The 14,713-nt window shown below is 42.0% G+C and overlaps 1 protein-coding gene across 1 annotated transcript in view; it reads right to left on the reverse strand.

Annotated features, from left to right (window-relative positions):
* Positions 1-4,913: 4,913 nt before the first annotated feature.
* Positions 4,914-14,713, reverse strand: part of LOC144688407 (deoxynucleoside triphosphate triphosphohydrolase SAMHD1-like) — a 61,449-nt gene continuing 51,649 nt past the window's right edge. The window contains exons 14-16 of the mRNA XM_078554900.1: positions 13,774-13,878; positions 13,281-13,418; positions 4,914-8,851 (exon numbers count right to left, since the gene is read on the reverse strand). Coding sequence (XP_078411026.1) covers positions 8,702-8,851; positions 13,281-13,418; positions 13,774-13,878 — 393 coding nt within the window. The 3' untranslated portion in view covers positions 4,914-8,701. The remainder of the gene's footprint in view (positions 8,852-13,280; positions 13,419-13,773; positions 13,879-14,713) is intronic.

Consider the following 14,713-nt stretch of genomic DNA (forward strand, 5'->3'; position numbering starts at 1 on the left):
CACTCAACTATGGAAACAGTGAGCGAGCCAAAGTGTGCGAGTGTGGCGAAACCAAAGTGTTGTCGATCAGAGAGAAGATGAAGTTGATAAAGTAAGTGGAAAACCTTGCTGTAAAGAGGAAAGCTAGCCTTTTTCAAATAAATGAGTAGTACGACGAGCAGTTAGTTACACTTTCGCTGATGTCCGTGACATTACGACGCTCTGCTTAAACTGAATTTCAAGATGATTCCCCTGAGATTTGACTCACGGAGTTTACTGTAATTGGATTGCACTTTCCAAAATGGAAAGTCCCATAATTAATCAGAGAGCCACCCTCTGTAAGAACATTATTTATTAACCAACTGCACACTTTACAACACAGAAAAACATGCCAGAGTCTATAATTTCACAAAATCTGACCAAAATGTCTGAACAGCATAAAAGGTTTTATAATAAAAGGCAAGGTGTAGGTAAATGCATAGATGGGAATCCCTGTTGGCAGCAATGTCTAGTATTGCCACTTTCAATTCACATCACACAGGCTACAGGAATCCTGCTAAAAATGGGTCACGAAAATACATTTACAAGTGCTGCCTCTCCAAGTCACTTGTCACTAAGTATCCATTATTTGCTTATAGCTAGATTCTAATTGAAATGCGGAAGAGGATAGTCAGTTTGGATGGAGGTACACTTCTGGAGCAGAATTAGAAGAGTATCGTACTCTCCCTTTCTACATTATATAGAAGTGTCAGGGGAGCAGCACTCCCTAACCCATGATATCCATGTGCTACTCTCCCCAGTCGTAACTTTGCTTCCAGTGGTCTCCAAGACAAGCCCAGAGCCCCACAGCTTCAAGGAGGGAATCTAGCTCTGTGCTGCTGTGGCTCTGGAAATTGGATTAGTACAATAACAAGGACCACACGCCTTCAGCTTGATGACCTTGTTTCAAAATAAAGTTGGTTTTAGAGGGATACAATGGAAACAGTTAGCAAACTATTAGCTAAGGAAAACAAGAGTTAGCATATGGTTAAAATATTCAAAGGATGTAAAATAATACAACTTTCCAAAACATTGTAGTGGGTTTACTGTTATAATTTTTGATTAAGTAAGAGGTCGCCCTGCTTCCTGCGCTGACAGACTCAGAACAAGATATCATTGCCAAACTGAAAACTGTCTAGTTTCGTCACTTCAGAACAGATACTTAATATGACCAAATGTCAATTAACACGTGTGTACATGTGCTGCGGCGCAGATCCGAAGTTTACTTGCTCAGTAGCAGGTGCTGGCTAGCTGGCCTCACCCCAGTATCAAGTTACAGTCAATGAATATAATCACTGCACAATTGCAGGGTCCAACTGAGCATGGGGGAAGGGGGGAGAAAGGAGAAGGGACGAGAGGAGGGGGAGTGCTGATCCTGGGTTGTGGGGTGAATGCTGATACTGGGGGAGGGGTGGGGGTGTTGATTGATTGGGGGGGGAAAAGAGGGTGCAGGGGGAAAGGTAAGATTGAAGACCCAGTGGCAGGCAGTGGGTAAAATATCAGTGGGGGCTTCTGAGGTAGGCACCTGGATCTAGGAGGTGGGTGTCAAGGCAGCTACCTCCCGAATCCTCCAAGTCCTCACCACAGGGAGGCTGCTGGGTTTCTTGACACTCAGCAAACCAGGCCAAGAGCAGTTCAAGTTAGAAGCCTGAATACAGGAAATTGACACATTTGGGTCCAGAAACAGGTTTTCTCCGACCCTCGCCTGACCCAAACCCCACTTTTATATTTGGTTGAAATTTCCTCCCTACCATCCACATGTGGGGGAAGCCAAAACCAGGGGCCATGAATGTAGAAGACAGTCACCAAGGGCCAAAGGGAATAACGCAGAAACTTCTCTACCTAGAGAGTGGTGAGGATGCGGAACTCTCTACCATATGGAGGCACTGAAGTGAGTAGAAGAGAATGCTGAAAAAAACGGACGAGGAAAAAGGTATCGATGGATGTGCTGAGGGAGAGTGAGGCGAGGTAAGGTTGGAGGTTTGTGGAGCATAAACACCAGCACAGACAAGTTGGGCAGAATGGCCTGTTTCTGTGCTGTACTTTCTATGTAATATGACCTCCCCACTCCCAGAACAGATTCTCCACCTCTCGCTAGAGGATCAGAACTATCAACAAATGAGATTTCACAGCAGGCTCATTTTCAGAAAAAGGACAGAGGCTCCTCATCAGGCGGGAATCAGAAATTATCGCAGGTTTTTGTAGCAACAAGGATTCTGCATAAATACATTCAGCAGAATAGGGAGGCCTCTACCCATTGCAACACGTGTAAAGTGCATGAAAGGCCCTAGGCGTGTTGCTCATAACACCTTCCCAACAAGTTCTTGTATTCAAGAGTCAAATGCTCTGTCGGACTGAAATCACTCAACAGGCTGGCAACCATCCTGTTTTATTCCCCATAAAGCACATAAAGCGCAAGTTTCCTATGCCATGAACTACAGATTAGATCTAGATTCTTGCTATCACTCACTCAGCACTACTGCAGGATTCTTTTCCACAACTTTCAACCCAAGACATGAGGTCCCAATGTATTGTAACTGGAGCACTTCCGAAGGCTGGTGCACGTAGAATATGTCTCACACCAGTCCTGGAGTCTACCGTTTATACTAAAAGTGGCGGGCAATGCCATATTCATCATAACTGTTAAATTTACATACACTAGAGTATGGCAGTCTCTCTCATAGAGGTGTGAAGTTAATCCTGTGCCCAGAGTGTCAGGGTCAGGTGATCTCGCAAATTCTGTAATACCACGGCAAGGACTAATCGTACAGGGAAATGAAATGTTGAAATGAACTCCCCTTGGGGTTATTCATTAAGCAAGCTCAGTTTGAACATCATAATCTTTTGTTGAGGATGACAAGTCCAAACATCAACCATTGATCAAGGTGTTGCTGTGAAGCTCACCTTACGCTTTCTCCAAGGTTAAACAGTCCAGTAACACTCACCGCCTGGACTCAGAGGAATAAAATGATTAAGTACCAGGAATAATGTAAAATTCACATTTAACCTATGACGTACCAACATAACTCGTGTGATTTGGACATAGGTCTTACTTACTTATGGGTCACAGTCCCTCTGCCAACTCAGGACCATCTTCTGGTATTATTAAACGCAAGGTTTCAGCACATCAAAAGGGCTTCAAGTATTTTTACTCTATTACTCTTCCTTCTGCCAAATGTGACACAAAATGCTTGAAAGGATCAATTTATCGAAACAGCCTGAAAGTCCCCATCATCAACGGGCAATGCTTAACACGTGTTACATTTCTCTGTCATAGTCCTTAACAGAGGCAATAACCTGTTAATTTTAACCGCGTTAGCGCCTCTGTTTAGAGGAAATGGCATTAACCATTTGTACACCAGTGCCGCAAATCTAGCCGATGATACCAAAGACAAATGTTCAACCCATTTAAACTGGGTTAATTGAAACAGGCAAAACCTGATGAACATTTCCATATTTAGAATCAGAACGTTCAACAATCTTCTGAATGATTTAAACTGGATTTTCTATTTTTATTGTTCATCTTTGCCGGGGGTAATAAATCACACCACACCTTTTCCCCGCGGATTGCCCATTTCCACCATCATACTGATAACGTATTCTTAAGGAAGCATTCATGGCCAATTCCTAACTGCCCTGAGAAGGTTGTCCCTGGTGCTCCTCAGGGGCTTATATCTAGTGAGGAACTTTGGGCAGAAATGAGAGCTGCCCCACAGTCACTGACACTTTGGACACTGCCTGTGGTGAGAATTTAAAATGGCTCCTCAAGCGGACTCCAGGTAAATGTGATCTTAACCCTTCGATCGCTTACCAGTGCACTAAACCATTTCTTGCTGGTCACAACGCCTTCCCCCTTTCATCAAAACTGACCAGATCCAGGCAGTCAGGAAGAGATATTAATGTATATAATGTTATTGGAAATTATTATTTTTTTTTAAATAGAGGTTTAGTCTGTGTGTGTTAATTGGATTAAAGCCAGCTAGTCTAGGTGCATTGGTGCATAGAAAGAAGTAGGTTTGAAATGGTAATTAGATAAACATGAGGGCAATTTGCATTTTTAAACAGAGCATTCAAGAGTGGGAGTGAAATCTTGCACCTAGCTAGGAGACACCAAGCGATGTTTATATTATTAATAAAATTGGTACTATGAAAGGGGCTCAAAGGGCCTGGTGATATAATAACAATTTGCATTCAAAAGGGAAGGCTAGGTATAACCTGAGAGGAGTTTGTGCGTGCAGGTGAGAGGCATGTAATATCTAAGCAGCTGTAAGCCTACAAGTGTCTGCAAAGGATCCAAAATTGAAAGGTACCTCATTTTGAATTCGTAAGGTGAAAATGCTTTGCCTGATGTCTGGTTAAGTCTATTAGCTATTGTTGCCTTAGTGGGGATTAATTGGGGAATTTGTTAAAAGTTATGACAGTAGTAATTTATAGCCATGTTTACATGTTTAATTTGTTGCAAATTAATAAATGTCTCATTTAATAACCTCTCGAGAACTGGTGGTCTTAGTCCTGAATTTAGAGCTGCAACTCCAGACATACCAATTGAAAATATAGGTTATGACAGTTGTTTAAAGTTTCCCTCTGGGATTTGAAATAACTCAGCCTTTACAAACTGCAGTGTCATAACACAGGCTTAACATTTCAATGCAAGGCACCGATCACAGTATACAGTAGCCAATGATGGTCACCCTGAGACACAGCACAACAAAAGAATGAATAAGTTAGGGGAAAGAAACCATGTTTAGGCAAGAGAGAGTTTTTAGGAGATATGAATTCTGGTAGGCATTCTAATACCATTACAGCTGATAAAGATTCGAAAGAGAAGAATTTCTAAAGAGTATAGAAAACGGTACCAAGTGGATATCTCTTTATGAAAGCCAACAAATTCAAGATTCTTCTGCAAAGAATAGATTTTATTTTCAACCTTTCCACTTTATTGCTATATAATTAAACAGACTATGTTATACAAAATTGCAAATTGGCTATTTTAACTCCTAGTTTGTAAAATACCTGATCAGAACACAATTGGTCCAAGTACAGCATTTAGAAGTATTTATAAAAATATGATTAGCTAACCAATATTCTAGAACTTTTAACACCATCCCTAAAAATGAGGGACACAAAAAAAAAAATGAATGACTGTGAGTTAAACTGTATACTAAAAAATTAGAAACTAGCTAATTACATGACCTGGCTTGAAGGAGGTATTTCTCAGGCTGACAGCATCATGTGGTCAACAGTCAGGTCACTTTTATTATCATCCTGGTATCCAATAAAACAGAGGAACAAAAATAACAATTCAGCAGCTGGAACACGGCACTTAGCTGTCCATAGAGAGGTCAATGACAAACATTGTCTTTCTGGCATTATAGTGAACTATTTATGCATTACACTATTCCTGAATATATTCTAATATAATTATGTACAGAGAGTAAATGGAACAGTTACAGCCAGAACTCCCTCCCAAACACCACTTCCACCCACATTAACCCTTGTGCCAAGTGGTAGCTATGCCATCCACTCCTGGGCCTCCCTCACTGCCTCTGGGCAATGCCAGGGATTCAACTGGTTTTTACAATGTGTTTGCCCTGTGAGGGCATGCCTTGCTTCCATACAACAACCTGCATTTACTTAGTATACCTAAAGCCACCTAAGAGACATTAATGGAAGGAGATAAGGGAACCTCTGCCCAAGTGCTCCATACTACTTGTTTATTAGCTAGCTAAATCTGATTGTGATACTGATTGTACTGAATTGAAAATTCCCACTATTGTGTGTACACATGGCTAAATGTTTAAACCAGGAGAAGAGGAGGCACTATATTGAAAATTAGATTTAATGTGTGCAGCTACATGTACGCTGCACACAAAACTTACAAAATATTTAGAAGGAATAGACAGGGCAGATGCAGGTAAGATGTTTCCCCTGGTTGGGGAGTCTAGAGCCAGGTGACACTATTTCAAAATAAGGGGGAAGCCACTTAGGACCAAGGTGAGGAGAAATTTCTTTGACTCAGAGGGTTGTGAATCTTTGGAATTCTCTATCCCTGAGGACTGTGGAAGCTCAGTCATTGAGTATGTTTAAAGCAGAGATTGACAGATTTTGAAATACCAATGACATAAAGGGATACAGAGATAGTGTGGGGAAAAAGACATTGAAGTGGATGATCAGCCATGATCATATTGAATAGCAGAGCAGGCTTGATGGGCTGAATGGCCTACTCCTGCACCTATGTTCCTATGATTGCATGGCGTCTTCGAACAGTACGCAGTGGAGTTAGACCAAGTTGGTCTAAGTTTCAGTTTATTCATTAGGAACAAGTTGTGTGTCAAATTCTTATCAATTGATCTGGCATGGTCTACAAGCCTGGTCTGTTATCATTAAACTGCATAGAATGTGCTTGTGCTGTTCAGCCAGAACACTTTCTCCCTTCTCCCACTTGGCAACAAAGCAAGAAAATAAAAGGAAGATGGTGTGGGGAATAACTCTAGCTGGTTCTCTATCATGCACACGCCCCCTCAGAAACAGACAGCAGGCAGTTCAGTGTCTCAACAAATTATACCCTTTGTCCCTAATCTAATGAGTTTAGGTCAAAGGCCCACAGGTTTATTTTCCTTGTAGTTGTGGAGTTACTGAATTCTGTTACCAACATTATTTGTAACTTCTTTAAAATTCCCACCATTGTGTGTGTACATGGCTAAAATTTCACACAAATCAGGAAAAGAGGAAGGACTATATTGAAAATTAGATTCAGTGTGTGCAGATACATGTATACTGTACATGAAAGCACATCACAGTACAAATGGTTAAAACTGAAATGCATACTTTCTATTTACTCCCAGGGTCAGTAAACACCCGAGACTTTGGGGTATAAAAATATTCACTGTTCCTTGAAAATACTTGGTGTCTGGTCACATTCTGTTTTAATGCCCGTGGAGGAAAGGTCTTTGTCATGAGAGGTAGCTCCTACATGAAAAATCTCCACATTTGGAATAAATATTTGTATGTGATAGGATCTTATACTTCAGGGCTAGGAATGATAAATTGTGGATTGACATTAGACTGGAACAACGTGTTCCTAATCAGGTCTCCAGGGGAAGGTTTTGGGAGTTGAGGATGCTTTCCTACACCAGCTTGGAGTTCTCAGACAATATTCAAGTCTCATTGGGCTAATGCATTACACCAATTTCCCGGATCAGAAATCAATGCTGTTCTGCAGCGGAGTCGAGAAACGTTGGCTTAATTTAAATGCACAGGAGTCACTTCCGAGATGGCTGAACGTCAAGGGACAAGAGAGTATGGGAGGGCTTTTTGACAAGTTTTACTGCTCTGAATTTTTAAAAAACCTTACACACTTATTCACCCTACATATAGGGTTATGTGTAAGTATCGCAAAGCTACATGTTCAGTCCACTGGTTTCTACAGTGCAACAGAAGCTTCTCATCTTACGCTTATCTCAAAAAAACTCCAAGTCATAAATCACTGTAAACGTCAGGTGATTCCACCTGTAAAGTCCAGAAGGAATTCCAGTCAAAGCAAAATGCAGCCTCAAACCCTGAAAAAGGTTACTGGTCAAACCAGGATTGTCATTTGTCCTGGGTAATCAGAGTGGTACAATACCTAAATGCACAAATGTGACCCCAGCCTTGGCAATAGAAATACTTGCCAGAATAATGCAGCTCCTACCAACCCTGGATTATATTCAGTGCAATGACCTGGATCTTCATCATTGGGCCATATACTGACCACTGACCTCCCACGGCAATGTTCACCAATCAGACACTAACAAGGCAATTACATTAGGAACCCAAACCACAATCAGCCTCGCTTTAATTGTGCAGGAAGAGGCACCATTACCAGCTTCATCTAATTTCCCCAAGGCTCCAGTTGACTCAAGTTGGGCATTAATTTTGTATTAAAATACTTTAAATTGAACGTTGAAAAGATAACATATTAAGCATTCACAATGTCGATAACACCAGCTATACTTCCTCAGATAAGCAATAATATATAGTTGCAAGACGCCATGTCCAACACTCTTCTGCCTATTTGTTCAATGATGTAAAGGCAGCCAAACCTATGACCCAAGCTTCTTAAATGCGCACATTTCTGTGGGCAGAAGACACTAGGCCACAAAATCCTTAGATCTGCACATTGGTGAGAAACAGGCAACTCCCCTCCTTTCACAATGCTACATTCTGTCTTGGCAATGGAAACTTCATTGTTCCCTCCCATCACTATTTAACCAGGAAGAAACCAAAGAGATAGCAAATAACTGGCAGGAAAAATGCTTCAATTTTAAGAGTGAATCCCATCAAAGGCCCCTCAGCAACGTTCCCATGGAAACCCGCTAACGACATGTTAAGCGAAATGGAAAAAAAAAGATTTCTGTTTCTTGTGGTTGATGCCTATTACAATGAGACAGCAATTGCTCACTGAAGCATTGGTTTTATCAAACCAAACATTCCTCCTTAACCGAACGGCCTTGAAGGCATTTAGATTTAGATTTATTTGCATGAAGATTACTGTTCTTCACTTCAATGAGGAAATAATCGGAGCCAAATAACAGTTTTAAAAGCACCAAAACATCCTGAGGTGTCCAAGCGATCCCGCATGAATGCAACTCCATTACTGGAATATAACAAATCCCTCGGAATTCACAGGAAATTCCCGCTCCCTCTACTTGAAAAGCTGCGTCTTGGCCCTGTTACTATTGGCGTGGTCGTAGAACCGGGGTTCATCTTTGGCATCAGAGTCATCGCTGTCACTGCTGGCATCGTTCCAATCGGGCTTCAGCGGCGTTAGCTCAGGAGCGACAACATCACCATCCTGCAGATAGGCATGAAAGTGGAATTGTTAACAACTGCTTTTTGTGAAGGGGCGAGCAGCCATCTTGCTCAAACATCGCATCTTAAATTGCTTTTATAAAATACTCTTGCATTTGTAAGTCATCCAGCCACCCGGTGTGAGCACGGAATCCAGGCTTGCGTTAGCGGTGTCTTGAGATGCCACCTTCTGAATAAGACATTAAAATTGAGGCCTTGTCTGCCCTCTCCCGTGGGTGTAAAAGATCCGACTGCACTGTTTTGAAGAAAAGTTGAGTTCTTTCTAGTGACTCAGCCTGTATTTATTATAATTTTTTTACAATATTTAATAAATTATCTGGATGTTATCACATTGCTGAGCGCTGGGACCTTGCTGTCCATAAATTGGCTGCCACGCTCCATACATTACAACAGTGACTGCACTTCAAAAGTGCTTCATTTGGTTACAAAGTGATTTGGGGACATGCTAGGGTTGTGAAAGGTGCTACGTAAAGTGCTTAAAAAGAAATACTTACATTTTTTAAAAATTATTTTTTGGGGTGGGAGCACCGCAGGCAAGGTTCAGCATTTGTTGATCACTCATAATTGCCCTTGAGCCGGTGATAATGAGCCACCTTCTCGAAACAATGCAGCCCATGTGGTGTAGGTACATTCACAGTGGTTTTTCTATAACAAGTTCGATACCAGCAGGTGGCTTGTTACGCCATTCCAGAAGGCAATTGAGTCAACCACATTGCTGTTGCATTTGGAGTCACATGTTGGCCAGGGCTGGGTAAAGATGGCAGATTTCCTCTCTTGAAGGACCTTAGTGAACCGGGTGGCTTTTTACAACAATCTGATAGTCATCTGATCGGCATTTTATCCCAGATTTATTAATTGAATTTAAATTTGAACTCATGCCTCTGGGGCATTCCTCCGGGTCTCTGAATTACCGGTCCGGTGATGTTATCACCATTCTACTGCCCCTGCCCCACCCCACTCAACCTCCCCCACCCCCAACCCCCCCACTCCCCCCGCAACCCCCCCGATGCAATACATGAAAACAGTCACCGACTCCTGTTAGTTACTCATGGCTGAGCCTTCACTTAGCATGGTCATGACCAGGATCTCTGAGTGTGCAGAAGCACTCTGCTCCCACACCCTTCAAAAATCCCTTTAAGCTGTACAATTAGTTCCCCTCGAAATGAAAACGGACTAATGGAACGATTCAGGGACAGGTAGGGGGCATTCCCTTTATGAGCTATATATAGCAAAACTGCAAATTAATTTACAAAGAAAGGAAAGGAGGATTGTGCATGTATCTAGCATATTTCACAAACACCATTAAGCTAATCAACAAATAATCTCTTGATAATGTTGGTTTAGCAGCAAAGATCAATCAGGTCACCAGGAAGATCTCCAGTGCCATAGAATCTTTCAAGGCCACCTGATAGAGTAGACAGGGCATTGGTTTCATGCCTTATCCAAAGGGCAGCACCTCCGACAGTACATCTCTCCCTCACTACTGCACTGGATAGTCAGCCAAAATAAATATCTATGATTTTGTGAGATATCACGCACATAGGAAATCTTCCTTAAATACTAAATTCTTCTATAGGAAGGGCTTTTTCTTGACCACAGCATAAACATGAGGGAATAAATATCTCTGGTTACAAACACATTCTAAAAGAACACGTGTAACAGTTTGAGTAAGAAATAGCTTCAGAAGAAATGTTTCTGCTCTGTCTTTATGGGAAGGACGCGATCACACTGAAAGAGAGCATTTAAGAGAACGTTGCCAGGAATGGAGAATTTTAGCTATCAGTAAAGATTGCTTTCTGCAGAATACAGGACACCAAGGGGAGATTTAATTGAGGTGTACTAAATTATGAGTGACCTGGATACCGTTGGCAGGAAGGGCATATTTCCCTTAGCAGTGGGGTCAATAACAAGGGGGAGCTTATATTTAAAATAATCGATAGAAGGATTGGAGGAGAGCGGATGAAAAATTCTTTTCGCCCAGAGGGTAATGGTGGGGATCTGGAACTCTCTGCCTGAAAGGGTGGTAGATGTAGAAACCCTCTTCACATTAAAAAGGAATTTAGATTTGCACCTGAAGTGTCCTAACCTAAAGGACTACAGATTAAGAACTAGAAACGAGAATTCAGTTGAATTGCTCTTTGTTGGCCAGCATGGACATGATGGGCCAAATGGCCTCCTCCTGCGCCATAAATCATCTATGTTTCTATGCTTATGGTTTCACTGAAATGCAACATTTATACTCCCCAACAAACAGCACGTGGCATTTTGCACTAGTTACTTTAGCACATCAATTACTTGCAGGTTCTGTCGCTTTTCATATAGCTAATAGCTAAAATTCTCCATTCCTGGCAACATTCTCTTAACTCTCCTTAGTGCTCTCTTTCAGTGTCATCACATCCTTCCTGTAAAGACAGAGCAGAGAGATTTCTTCTGAAGCTATTTATTACTCAAACTGTGATATGTGCTCATTTAGAATGTGTTTGTAATCAGAGATATTTATGCCCCCACGTTTATGCTGTTGACAAGAAGAAATCTTTCCTATAGAGGAATTTAGTGTTTAAGGAAGATTTCTTGTCTGAGGAGCCATTTACCTACAACTTCAGGCATCATTAAACATCTCAGAAAGTCAGATTAAAATCATCGTCTTGCTTTTATTGTAGGAGAAAGGTACATAAGGTATAGGTGCTATTCAAACCAATTGTTCAACGTGTACATAATGGAAAGTGAGGGTAATAGTTAAAGAACTGGCTACAAAGGATCCACTCAGAAACGCACAATTCAACATCTGCTGCTGAAATCTACGTCCACACTTTTGCCACCTGCGGACTAGACTATGTCAGTCCTCTCCTGGTCCGCCTATTTTCCATCACACTCCATAAACTGCAGTTTATCCAAAATTGCATTACCCATATCATCTTTCATCCCAAGTCCCACTTACCCATCACCTCTGTACTTAATGACCTACTTTAGTACCACAATGCCTGTGTGTGTTCAACTCCCCTTGTGGTTTCACCCTTACTAATACCCCCCACCCTCTCTGTTCCTCTAACTCTGGGCTCATGTGTATCTCCCTCATCCCACCCTTCAATCACCATTGGCAGCAAGGACTCCAGCTTTCTAAATTCTATGCTCTAAAATTCCCAGCCAACCGCATTTAAAACCCAACTCTTCAACCAATCTTTTGGTCATTCCTCCTAATATAATTATCTTTGTTTCAATCCCCATGAATACATCATTGTGAAGTGTCTTGGGGTGCTTTTCTACATTAAAAAGGTGCTAGACAAATGCAAGCTGTCATTATTGAGTGAACTTCCCTTATCTCAGCCATTCTTCTCCTCCCCCTGTCCTGCAGGTACCCAACTCACCCAAGAATCAGTCCAACAGCCTTCCAGAACCTTATCTATACCTAGGTAGAGGAGGGGATGTGGCCGGTTTTTAGAGTGGTGAGGATGATGATAATTGCCTTACCCTCTCCTCTCTCAATATCCATACACTTGTACTCACCAGTCGGGGTCACTGATAATACTCTCGGTAATTTTTCTGCCCTCGTCTTACTACTCATCTAACTCAGTACCAACTGGGATCAAATGTGGGACTTTATGATCACTAATTTATTGCCAAACCTCATGTTGCCTTGGGCTCACTAAACCACCCAGGAAATTCCCCACCCACCAACTTACTTTTTTTAAAATGTGGGGGTGGGACACAGTTGAAATGAATAGCTAGCCCATGACATCATCCACACGAGGATTTGGGCTGTTGTGTGTGTCACTGGGCTGAATTTGAATAGAAAGAGATTTGCACTTGTACAGCTCCTTTCACAGCTTTGTGACATCTCAAAGCGCTTCATAGCCAATTAAGTATTTTTGAAGTGTAGTCACTGTTGTAATGGAAGAAACATAGCAGCCAATTGGCACACAGCAAGCTCCCACAAACAGCAAAGCGATAATGACCAGGTAATCTGGTTTTATTGATATTTATTTAGGGATAAATATTGACCAGGACACCAGGGAGAGCTCCCCTGCTGTTCTCCAAAACGCTGCTTGGGAACGATAGCATTGTCCTCAGAGGGAAAATGAGACCTCAGTTTAACGTCTCTTCTGAAAGACGGTACCTCTGACGGTGCAGCACTCGCTCAGCACTACAGTGAGAGTGTCAGCCTAGATTACGTGCTCAAGTCTCTGGGGTGGGATTTGAACCCATGACCTTCGGATTCAGAGGTAACTGCTGAACTATAGCCAACATCAGAATATTGCACTGTGGTAAGCAAATGGACTACAGATCCATGACCAAATAAAAAAAAATCCTTCAGCTACTACAGTGAGGTTCAATGGTAATATTGTAGTTATGCAACATGTTCACAGAAAGAGCACAGAAACGACAACATTCCAGTGTGGTCTCCGCTTCCCTACCCTGGGTTTAGTAAAGTTCCTGTTGATGCACCATTGTACAAAGTGCTTCTTGGCCGCTTCCACACTCCGCTCATCGGTCTTCTTGCAGTACACTTGGATCAGCTGCTCTGTAAACCTCTCCGGCAGCAACCGAGACACCTGGGCGGTGGGTACATGAGAGGGAAAGTTGACAATCACGTACATTAACGACAAACTGACAAGGATGAACTTTCTGGTACAACAAAGTGAGCTACGGGACAACATTACGGTGAGTTAAGGATCTGTAAATGTTCTGATCCGCAAAGCTACGCAACACCTCAAGAGGGAGAGGCTGCTATGGAGCAAATCGTAAGCAACCTCCAGATTGCTGTCCCATGCCTTCCACATGGCTGCCCCATAGCAGAACGGAGAGTTGGTCTGCTCCTGCCTCTAGTTAGTGCATGATTGGAGAGAGTTGACTTTTTAAAGCCAAATCAGAAACAGGATTTGTTGCTTCTTCAGTTATTGAGGTTACCTGGTCTTTACGGATTTTAAATGCCTGGCTGGGGTTGCTCTTGCAGTAGAACCGGACCTTGTTAATGGGATTTTGTTTCTCCATCCCGTAGTCCATCTGAATAACCTAAATAAGGAGAAACAGATGTTGACATTTCTAAACGCTTCAATCCAGAAGATTCCCAGTACTACCGAATGTTGCTTCGCAAATAACAACTTGTATTTATATAGCACCTTTCACAACCTCAGGAAGTCCCAAAGCACTTTACAGCCAATGAAGCACTTTTTGAAGCATAGTCATTGTCATAATTTGGCAAACCTAGCAGCCAATTTGCACACAGCAAGCTCCCACAGGAGCAACGTGATAATGACCAGATAATCTGTTCTGGTGCTGTTTGGTGAGGGATAAATACTGACCCGGACAACATAAATAATATTTATTAGAAAAGGGAATAGTGCTAGAGGCCTTGCAGAAAGTGGTTCTAAGAATGTGGTTCTTAGATATAAAAAAAGGAGATTGAACCAGCCCAGAGAACCATAGACCAATTAGCTTACTGTCAGTGAGTGGGAAAGGTAATGGAACCCTCAATCAAATATGCAATGGAAAAACATCTAAAAACAGTTCAGCATCTCATCCTAAAGACAGTATATCTGGCAGTGTAGCACTCCCTCTCTCCACTGGAGCGTCAGCCCACGTTTTGTGCTCAAGTCTCTGGAGTGGGACTTGAACCTGCAATGGTAACTTTATGACGACAGGGGCAACAGAAATGCTGTTTGATTTATCGAGAAGGTGTATCCTATGTGTCAGAATAACTATGAACAAAAAAAAACGGGGAGAAAAGAAAAGTGCGCTACCCATGACACTTCATTTCTAGCTGAGGCAAGATTTGAGAAGACACAAGGTTAGAGGAAGAGGATCAAACAACATTTAAACAAGACACAATGAGCTCTAAATTTATGCT

This window comes from Cetorhinus maximus, chromosome 13 (assembly GCF_964194155.1).
Source record: "Cetorhinus maximus chromosome 13, sCetMax3.hap1.1, whole genome shotgun sequence".
In the NCBI taxonomy this organism is placed as follows: domain Eukaryota; kingdom Metazoa; phylum Chordata; class Chondrichthyes; order Lamniformes; family Cetorhinidae; genus Cetorhinus; species Cetorhinus maximus.